General features: G+C 32.1%; 1 protein-coding gene across 1 annotated transcript in view; it reads left to right on the forward strand.

The window, feature by feature from the left end:
• htt (huntingtin) overlaps window positions 1–11741 on the forward strand; it is a 146881-nt gene that overhangs the window by 54445 nt on the left and 80695 nt on the right. Inside the window, exons 31-35 of the mRNA XM_083126682.1 lie at window positions 7055–7234; window positions 8371–8624; window positions 9424–9576; window positions 10621–10771; window positions 11320–11484. Of these exons, the coding sequence (XP_082982808.1) occupies window positions 7055–7234; window positions 8371–8624; window positions 9424–9576; window positions 10621–10771; window positions 11320–11484 (903 nt within the window). The remainder of the gene's footprint in view (window positions 1–7054; window positions 7235–8370; window positions 8625–9423; window positions 9577–10620; window positions 10772–11319; window positions 11485–11741) is intronic.

Below are 11741 nucleotides of genomic sequence, written 5' to 3' on the forward strand. Positions count from 1 at the left end.
CACTCTTACTGCAAAATTAAAAGTTTTAATTTTTGATAAATTTTATGATGCTCTCTGCGACACTGGCGCAGAAATTAGTCTGCTTTCTAATACTATTTGGAAAGAAATTAATATTAAGGCTAGTAGACCCAGGCTCACACCTGCGGATAATGTGAGATTAGTGGATTTTTCTGGTAATAAGAAAACCAAAGTATTAGGTATGGTTAAACTGATCATTCAAATAAGTAATTTGCAATGTTACGTTCAGTTTTTGGTGGTTCACAATTTACAAGTGGATATCATTTTGGGATTAGATGTGTTATATGCACTTCAAGCATCATTAAATTTTAAAGATCAAATAATAATATGTGGCTCCGATGAAGAACGCACTTTCGCACGCTTCATGCCAATAATTGAAGATGGCAATAATTTGTCTTATTTTGAATGTTCTCATGTCAATAAGTATAATGGCTTGGAGGATAAGTCCAAGTTCAACTTGCATAAGTTTGAAGAGTACATGAAAAAGGCTGATTCGCTTACAAATGAACAAAAAACTTTGTTCATAGAGATACTACTCGAATATCAAGAAATATTTTCTAATAAGCCTGGTTTGTGTAACGATTACGTTCATAAAATGGTATTAGATACTGATCTACCTATAGTAGGCAAAAATTATCCTATACCTTTTGCTTATAGAGATCAAGTACGTGAACAAATAAAAATCATGCTTGATTGGGATGTTATTGAGTTGTCTAATTCAGAATATCTGTCTCCACTTTTGGTAGTTCCTAAATCTGGAGGGGGTATACGTTTATGTGTTGATCTCAAAAGAGTAAACCAACATGTTAAGCTTATACAAGTGCATCCTATTAAGATACAAGATTTGTTGGTAGAATTCCAATATTGTAAATACTTCACTTCGGTGGATCTATTGAATGCTTTCTGGCAAATTAATTTACATCCTGACAGCAGAAAATATACTGCGTTTATGTTCGAAGGTATCTTATATCATTTTAAAAGAGTTGTATTTGGTTCAGTAAATGGTACAGCTGTATTCGTCGATGCGTTAAATCGTGTGCTTAAGGACTGTAGAGATTTCGTGGTAGTTTATGTTGATGACGTTATCATAAAGTCTCAAGATTTTGCATCTCACATAATGCATGTAAGAACAGTTCTTGAAAAATTGAAGCAGGCAGGTATGACGTTGAAACTTGAAAAATGTGAGTTTTGTAGATCAGAAATAAAATTTTTAGGTCACATTATTACTTCGCAGGGGTATAAGAAAGATCCTAAATATGTGGATTCCATTGTGAATTTGCCTGTGCCCAATTCAGTTAAACAATTGCAAAAGATCTTAGGTTGTTTTAATTGGTTGAGCAAATACATAAAAAATTATGCCATCATAGCACAACCTATGTATGACTTGTTGAAGGCTGGTAAGAAATGGCAATGGAATGACCAAGCTTCTACAGCTTTTAAAACACTAAAAGAAAAAGTTAGTGAACAAGTACTTTTATCTTTTCCTAACTTTTCACACACTTTTTATGTTCAAACTGACGCATCAATAATAGGTGTGGCAGGATACTGCTATCAGCTCATGGATGGTATTATTAGACCTCTAGGTTTCGTGAGTAGATTGCTCAGGAGTTATGAAAAATCATACACTTCTACAGAATTAGAGGTATTAGCCATATTGTTTACTATTGATAAGTTCTGTTCTATGTTAAAAGGCAGACATTTCATTATCATAACTGACCATAAGGCACTTACCTGGTTAGAAACGGCGCACACATGGAATGCACGTTTAACTCGTTGGTTTGTACAATTACAACAGTATTCATTCCAAGTACAATACTGTAAAGGGTCGGAAAATATAATTGCTGACGTTCTGAGTAGAACATTTCCGATGCAAGAAGGCCTCTTGTATCATGTAAATTCTTTGCAGTTTAAGGAAATATTAGAATCTTTCATTAATATTGATGATTTGATTGTAGCACAAGAAAAAGATGATGAATTGAAAGAAATTAGGCAATATATTTTGCACTCTTCAATTCTTAATGATAATCCAAGAAGTAGGACTTGGAATGAACGTTATCTTCTAAGGGACAATATTTTGTGTGTTAGAGACTTTCATAACGTTCAAAAAGTTAGAATTTGTGTTCCAATTACATTAGTGGGTTCAATTTTGAACAAATTTCATGACTTATCGGGACACTTTGGTGCTAGTCGTACACTTTCTCAAATATATAGATACTTCCAATGGAAAGGTATGAAGAGAGATGTACAACAATATGTAGCAGACTGTGATGTATGCATTCGCACTAAACCGAATAAGCATCCGTCTAAACATTTAGCCAAAGTACATATTACCGACAAGCCTGGGAAAATATTGTTCATTGATTTACAAGGTCCATTCACCATGGGTCCTAAACGTGAGCGTTTCTTATTTACTATATTGGATGCAGCATCCAGATATTTAGTGGCATATCCAGTGACAAACAGCAACGCTGTTACGGTACTGAATAAATTGTGCCAAGTATATTTTGTACATCTGGGCATTCCAGAAAAAATAATTTCGGATAATGGACCACAGTTTCGTTCATGTCTTTTTAATACTAAAATGAATGAATATGGTGTCAAACTTATGTTTACTCCACCTTATCACCCTTCATCCAACATGGTTGAACGGTATCATTCGGAACTTAACCGTTTAATGAGAGTATTGTGCATCGATAACCATGCTAAATGGCCCCAGCAAGTATCCATAGCTTTGCATTGGTTAAACAATACTATTTCCTCGCAAACTGGTTTCGCTCCGATAGAGTTAAGATTAAATAAGGAACCTAACCTACAAATAGGAAATGTCATATTTGATGATGGTACACATCAGTCATGGAATGACAAACTGCTTATGGCTCAAATTAAAAGTCATGCAGCTAGATCTAATAAGTTAAACAAGTTGAATTGTAAGCAACTAGATAAAATATCAATTTCTTCTGGAAATCTTGTTTTTATTCGAAATAGACAAAGAGATATGGATGATAATCCAATTAAAAAATATTGTTTTCTGTACGAAGGTCCATACTTATGTATAAAAAACTTTGGTGACTCTCGTATATCTGCCTTACGTTGCAGTGATGGGATTCTTCAGGAAAACATTGCTATTGAACATGTAAAATTGTGGAAATGTTCCAACAACAAGAAAATTTCTTGGTTGAACACTTTGCTAGATGCAGGTAGCACACATAACGATGTGGTGCAACATATACTTGATCAAACAATGCAAGAAAAAAATGATTTTTCTTCATCTGTCATTACAGATGTGTGCACAGTTTGTTCTTGAAACAAACTTACCATTAATGAGGTTGGACTAAAATTGGTAGTACACCTCGTATAAAATATTAATGTGTTAAGTAACTCTTATAGTTATTCCATATTTTTTTTTAATGGTTGGCCTAGAATGGTCGTACTTTAAATACATTTTTATTAGAGTAATAATTTAGATTTAGTTGTTAGGATTTACCTCATGGACTGTGAGATACTTAATTATAAATGCACAACAATTAAGTGCATCAAAGTCATACTCTAGAAACAGTTGTTAATTGAACTGTATTAACTCATAACATCTCGTCTATTTGTCTAAGGTACAAGTTACTCAAGTTTTGGTTAATAACACCCAGGGAATGATACCAAAAATCCAAATGCTAATTTTAATGTGAATTATTTTGAGTTATTTGATTCCATAAGCTGAATCAAATACTCACTGTATGTTGCAAAAGGTAAGCGAAGAGATCCATGAGTTGATCCGAGCTCGAAGCACATGCGGACATGCCATAGAGCATAAAAACTTGGGGTAGGTTCACGTAAAAGGCAATAAGTAAGTCCTATAGTGCCACTCAAGAAACTGAATAAGAAAAATGTTATTAATATTTTTTGTCAATATTATTGAGCATTAACCATTTTATTTTAAATGGCGAAGGTTGACAAAAAACTTAATATGAAAAGTGTATAATTTTATTAGCATAGGATATTGGATGGTACATTTTCTTCACTAGTTGAAACCTTACTAAGCAATTTCTTTTGTATAGTTAGGTTAAGGAGTAAGACATTACTTGTACTGGACAAATGAGAAGTAATGGAGCGTTAAGATTGTCTTCATGAAATGTTTCGCATACTTAATAGTACCTGGCTTTTGGGGGTGTGGATTGCTTAAATTAGTAACATTCACATCTGATAAATGGTCATGCTACTTGAGATAGCAGTGTATGCAGTGTTGACATTAAGTATACTCCAAAATACTGATTTAGGTTTCAATCGAAAGTTTTCTCACGTCCACAGCAGTGTGAAGTTCCTCTCAACAAACTTTTAATTCAGAACAGTATAGAACTGTTAGGTATTTCTTGTTTGTCAATATGTAATGAACAGTAACCATCTATCTTGAATGGTGAAGATTGGTAATAATTTTGTGCAGTAGCCATATTATGAGTGGTGAAGTTTGTGGGTATTCTGCCATATAAACAATAAGTTATAATGATTTCATGTTTTGTATTTATTTAACTAAAGTGTTGATGTATAAATTTTTGTAGCTCACTCTACTAGCAATGATCTAGCTACAAATGTGTCAATGTACTAATTTTTGCTTTTGTTTGTCATTTGACATATAATACTTGATATGCTATTGAACTTCATCATAACTTCGAAGTTTGAACTTCATTTTTCGTGTATTTTAGTATAACATTATATCACATTAATAATGGTTCAACTCAGAAACATGTTAAAGTTTCTTAATATTTAAGTTATTTAATTTTGTTCTTTACATTTATTCAACTTGAATATTGTTATACAATATTTGTAGCTCACTCATAGAAATTATGAGCTGGAAATTTCTTAATATACAAGTTAATATTTTCTCTGGTCTATAATTTTGACACAAAATGTATGAAGTGCTATAGAAGTTCATTATCACTTCATGATTGAGAAAGAAATTTATGTTTACTCTTTTCTTTAAATTATCTGGGTTTCTTAGAAATAATAGATCGTATGTTGATCTCAAATGCTCTTATAAATTTAGTGAATGGTAATTTATAGTTTGGCGTGGGTAAGCCCATTGGGCGCCAGTATGACGGTATCAGAACGAGTACCATCATAAAGTGAAAAATAAAATAATTTTATTACTTGAAATTTACGATTTGAGGTCGTATTTGGTGCTTTATATTAGTAGAAAATTAATTTGCATCACTTTGGCTTAGTTATAACTGAAGTACGTATGTAAACTTCAAACATTTAAAATATTTTTGTAATTTAGCGATGTAATCTGGTTTGTGTTCAATAATATGCTTACCGAAAATTGTCACTTTATGATTAATCGCACATGTGTTTGGTTTCAGCAGCTTTTATTTGCTCTTTCATTATTAAATGGGTACGAACATGTATTTAAAATGTGTTACTAACATGTACAAACCATTTAACATAACTTTTGACAGAATTTCGACGATAAAGATACGATTTGATAAATTGAGCGCCTTGAATAGTAATCCTAAAGCTGTGAAGTAATCCTAAACTTGGAAACATAGCCAACTCACATAAAGGGAAAAATCTAAGTTGCGCGTAAATAACCTTTTTCCCACCAAAATTGTAAAGCTTAAAATAACTGAAAAAGGTGAAAATAAAATACGTAAACATGTAATTGAATATTGTAATATCTATTTTATTGCATCTAATCTATTTTACAAGCATTTTAATGTATAATAACTGTACAATTCGAAATTTGTCACTTGAAATATGTTCGCAAGTTTGTATTCTGTGAAAAAAGTTGTAACAGTGTGAGTTCGGATACACTGCTTCATCTAAAAGATCATCTTGGACTGACGAGAAGTCACAAAAATGTTTCGGAAAGTGAAATTTGAAGAATTTGATTAAAAAGGAAGATCCGTCGATATTTTAAAGCATATCAGCGCAGATAAGTATTATGTTTACTTTTAAAAGTTGAACCTTCATCGCTAAAGGCGTAAAAGGTCCAAAGGACATAAATTTGGTGACCGGCTGGAATCACATAAAATGGCAGCCATCTTCGTTTTATAAGGAATCTACGAATAAATATTATACATGCATGTAGATACTTTAAATGAAAGGCCTATTTTCGTAAATGTACATAAAGTGCTTAATTGGGATGTGGAAAGTGAATTGAACATATTATTTACATAATTCGTCTTGGTTTTCGCTGATTGATTATCGAGCATTTCTTGCCGAATTACGTCGTACAAATCTGCAAAAGATCGGAAGTAATTCTTCTTAGATACAATTTGACTTGAAGTAATAAAATTAAAGATAAACCTGAAATAGGTCAAAAGGTTGATGTAAAGTGATATTTATGCTTCATTATTCAAATATATATAATTGAATGTACTGAACTTATGTGTGAATTGTCAATTTCACTTGTATAATTTTGTTTAAATATATTGTGCATTAATACTCGATTTGGTAATTTTCCATGAGTACTAAAAGGTGAATACATATTTGTGTCAGTAATTTAACAACGTATAAAATATTAAACTTCAACTTCTTGTCTTTTATCATGTAAAAGCTTGAAAATATTTTCTTTATTTCTTTTAAAATTTGAATACGATCTCGACCGTGTACTAAGCCGAGGAAAGAAGGTCGTGATAATGTGCATGAACTAAGTTATTTCCAAGCTTTTAGATTTTGAGTTAAATTGGGTTAAAATTGCTTTGTTCATTTGAGCACTTTTTACTGTACTTGGCAACACTGTAGCCACTATATTTGCATCTGTTCAAATCTTTTGATGTCTTTTCAGTGAGAAAAGTCTCCATAACAGAAAGCTTTATCTTCTTTAAGTGTGTGCTGTTCAAGTAACACAAACAGTTGGAAATTATCCCCATATCTAGTCCATGTTGGATTGAAAAGATCTTCACTATTTTATTATAGGTAAAAATGATACACAGATTCCTAAATTATATTTTTCTAGCATGTGAGTGTTAGATAATCACATGCTTGCAATATCTGTATTTGAGTTATTTTTATTTTATTTTTTTAATTTATTTTTATGCTATTGCAGTGTGAAAATCTGAGTGATGTTGAGCAGATGACATGGCTTCTTGTGAATCACATCCAGGAGGTTATTCAACTTTCTGCAGAGCCACCAGTACAGGAATTTATAGCAGCAGTTCACAGAAGTCCTGGTGCAAGTTGTTTACTTGTTCAAGCAGTTGCCTCCAGATGCGAGGATGTGACTCGGGTAAATTTCCTTGGTTCAAAGCTACAATTTCACATTGGATAGCTAATAAGTTTAGATCAATAAGACTTGATGGAAGGAAACATATATGGAAGTTTTATTGATATTAATGAAGTATTGATTTAAAATAAGCTGATATGCATATAAAAATGACATATGAGGGGTTCAGAGCACAAGTGGAGTAACTCAAACTCAATTCAAGACAGTTTTGAGGAAAATGCACATTTAGATAACAGTATTATGTTTAGCTGTGGAAGCACAATCATAGTGATACCTCTATGGAGAAAGAATCACTTTCTTAATTGATGCTTGTGATGACAATAGTAGCTTTATTTCGTATAAAAAGAATTATATTTTAAAATTTTATTTTAAGTTAAATGATGTGGAGCAAATAAAGTTGGAAATACAGATAAAAGAAAAATGTAAATGACAATGAATTTAAAACTTTTATTTCACATAAGTATCAAAAGTAAAAAAGAAAGGTAATCAAGCCAGTAACATCTAATGATAAAATTGTGAATAGAAACAATACCTGCCAACTGTGAGATCACATGTTTTGTCACAAATGAGCAATTTCCTATAATGGGATTGATTCAGCAAATTGTATAATTCATAGTACTTGTTTTACTTGTATCAACTCCATTGGCTCACCTCTTGTACAAACAAAGAATGTGCTGTTGATAATAATTAATAGTGAATACAAATTAAATATGTTCTGTGTAATATTGTTTAACATATTCAGAACTTCAAAGGGCAGAGAGGATATACTTAAGAGACTGAAATAGTAACAACAATTTTAGGATAAAATTACAAAAACATTAGGGACTATGTCCATAGTAAACTGATCTGGTATGAAATGGCAATCTTCTAGTGCACAATTTGAATTGCAGATCAGTTTCTTTGATATCTGCAAATAAAGAAAAGCTCTTCTTGGGAAAAGAAACTGTATTTAAAAATTAATTTTTTAAAACAAATAGTTTACTTGTTTTTATGACAGCAGTTAAATGAGTATTATAATTTTATATAATCCACTCTCATTTCTTAAATGTACCTAACAATTTTTTTCATAACTTATGAAGTTTGCTGTATTTATGCTTGTATCAAAGGTTAATTCACTGTTGTTTGTGTTCTGTTTTTAGCCGAGTCTTGTGCGTCAGCTATTGAAGTGCTTGGAAGGAGTTCATCCATCACAGAGTGGCTCACTGCTAACACTTATTGTGGGACGACTCTTAGCATACCCTCAGCTAGCCTTGGCTCGGCTGGCAGGAAATCTGGCTTGCCAACGTGCTGAGATGCTGCTCACATCCACCATGGAAGAGGTCAAGGAACAACTCCCACAGCAAGATTTCCAGATGATTATGGATACTCTTCAATCACTGAAACTAACCAAAAAGTAAGTGCATACTAAAAGCAGTATCAGTTACTTGTAGAATTCATTCCAAATACAATGATCAAGATTGTAACATTACAAATGCAGACTTCTGTTTCAGAGTGAATCAGAGGTAGGTAGCAATCATGTGCTTCCAATTTAGGGTATATCAACAGTGCTTATTTGTGATTAAAGATTTTAATTGAAATTTCTGATTGTAAATTATGTAAAAATTACTGTAAGTTAAAAAATGTTCGTAATTTTCATCAGACATGAACAATTTTTAATTCCAAAAGTCCAATCAAAACAACTGGAACTAAACATTCATAAATTTTTAAAGTATAACATTTGTAAGCATAAACTGCATACTTTTGAAATGTCACTGTTTATAGTTTCTTGTATGCACTGTTTATATTTATAAACATGTGCTTTGTGCCTGTTGTTAATGGATTTTCATTGATAAGGAAATGTCACATGTTACATGTAACAACCTTAATTTTTTTATATCAAAGTACAAATTTTGTTAAGATTGTTCCAAAGTAATTTTTGAAGCTTTCCTGGTGACGAATGATGAAAAGATTCTCTCTGGCTATCGACCACACCTCACCTGGTCAATAGCTCAAGATAATCTTTACAAGATTGTTCTAGTATTTGTATCATCATAACATGTGTAGCTGATTCTCAAACAGCACTATTGAATGTGAACTCACATGTGCTAAGAATTGTGTCAACATTTAAGATATAATATTGATTTATTTTTGTCTTCTTAAGAGACAATATGCATGTCTTCGAGTGACTTTCAGTATCTCTCTTTCTGTCATAGGCACAGTCGTCTTGTAAGCCTATTGAATAAGCTAGGATCCCAGTGTTACGATCTCTCTCCACTGGAGCTGGAGCAGGGCAGAACCTTTAATCCAGCGAATGTAAAGAGTGTTCTTGTGGACAAGAATTGGTACCTTAGTCAAGTGAAGTTGCAGTAAGTATTGTTTCCTTTTCTTCCTAGTGTTATGGCTTCAGGTAATCAAAATAATATGAAGTAAAAAAAGATTTTCATATGTAGAATGTAATAAAATGTTAAGAATGTTATGCAAATAAAATGTCCTGCATTTGATTGTAGTTAATATATTGAAAAATATGTTCTTGAAAACTACTAAATGTATTCAATTTTTTTTTTTAAATAGTAGAATTATGGGGTGCATATCTACCAGTTAAATATATTAATGTAGTAATTCAATATAATTTTATTTTTAGGACTGAGTTGGTAGTGATATAAAAGTCAATACCAATATCAATACTTTGACAGTTCAGTAATTTATAGGGCTGAGCTGATACCAATGTTGATGTATAAGTATCAGTCAATACTTTTCCAGGATTTTGGTCTTTCGTGGAGTCCAGCAAGAACACCATGAAATTTGAATGAAATTTCCCTTGAAATTATGTAAAATTTGACGTTTTTTAGTTTATTTTGCATTAGCATTATAAAAAAATGCATTTTGTATTTATGTACCTGGTATTTTAATATTTTGATGTAATTCTCAAATATTCTAAAACAAGTTGATGCATATAATTGGGAGTGGAATACTTACACAATAATATCAGTCAAAACTTTGAACAACTTTTAATTGTTACAATTTTCAAGCATCAGTATCAATATTGATGGGAATCATACTTTCGGTATTGGTATGGCTATCTGTTCAATGTGGTATTGAATCAGCCCTAGTAATGTATAAAAATATGCATTAAAATAACGAATTTTTCATTGTTAATTTATCATGTTGATCTGCTAAATTTTGCCTTTAAAATATTATTATAGTCAATGCAACATTTAAAATATAGTTATTGTTAAAGGAATCTTAAAGGAAATCTTTTTGGCTATACAGTTTTTCCATAAAACTGACTGATAGTGTCTGACTAATGTCTCCCCAGAATTACATCATTCAGTTTAATGGTTAAATATGAACCAGTACTCTCCACTACTAAATCCATTGATATAAACTTAGCTTGATTATTTTCATTAAAGGTGTTGCCGGCCAAAGACATCTGGAACAGAATGTGCCCAGCTGTTAAGCAAACTTGACTTTGAAGGGATTCTGTCTGTTATGGCCACCAAAGAATTCAATATTTATATTTTGGAAGACTGTCTGAAGCTGGGAACACACCTTACCTTGCAGGTATATATAGCAACATGGAAGCAGTTTCCTCAAGTATAAAAATGGAACTTTTTTTTAAAAAAATAACAGAACTTTAACTGTTACTAATTTTTGCATGTGATCTATGTCTCCTCCTTTGTGAAGCATTGTCAAGTGCAGATAAGCAGGTTGTTTTCCAAAGCAACTGGATGAATATTTGTGCTACTTTTGTCCTCTTCGTCTGCATATGTGTTTGTGTGTGGGCTTATTTTTGTTGATAGGATTATGTCTCACGTGCCATGCATTCACTCATGAAGGTGAAGGAACAAATTTCGTTTGCTATTTTCATTCACTTTTTTCTATGCTTGTACCTCATGTTGCCTAAAACAAAATGAATTGATTTGGTCATGACAATTTACATTTGTTTATCTTTTTTGGCAATTGTGTAGTGTTTGTTTCGTATCTGTAATCGTAGCTGTTTTCTTGTTAAACATTTTGATACTCTAGTTTATAGATCATGTGTAATGTCTTCCATTTAACATTGAATTTGTAACATTTTACTCATTTTGAATGCTTATGGTGATTTACAGGCTTGCCAGGGTCTATCAACACAAAGAGTTGGCTACAATGATACTTCAACATATATTGACTCTGATAAAACATCCACTTTGGAATCTCCGTTGTATCGAGCAGCTAAGCTTTCACTGCTGCAGCATGTGAGCCACATAAAAAGTATGATGCCACGACAGCATCAGGTAAGTGAAGCAACATAAATTAAAAATGATTGTTAATTTCTTCTCTTCACTAAATTGGAACCTCTGAAGGAACTTTTCACTTTTTTATTGTTACCTCCTCGATGGCACAGTGGTAAGATCATCACCTTCCAAGTAGCCTATCTTTGCGTAAAGTGGACTTAAAAACTTCAGTTTCTAATTTTTCAGATCAGTTCTTCAGAAAATTTTCTCATTTGTTGTGTGTCCCCTTCATTTTCAGTAGGGATGTGTCGAAGCCG

Source organism: Lepisma saccharinum, chromosome 8 (assembly GCF_977018435.1).
Source record: "Lepisma saccharinum chromosome 8, izLepSacc3.1, whole genome shotgun sequence".
NCBI classification, from domain to species: Eukaryota; Metazoa; Arthropoda; class Insecta; order Zygentoma; family Lepismatidae; genus Lepisma; species Lepisma saccharinum.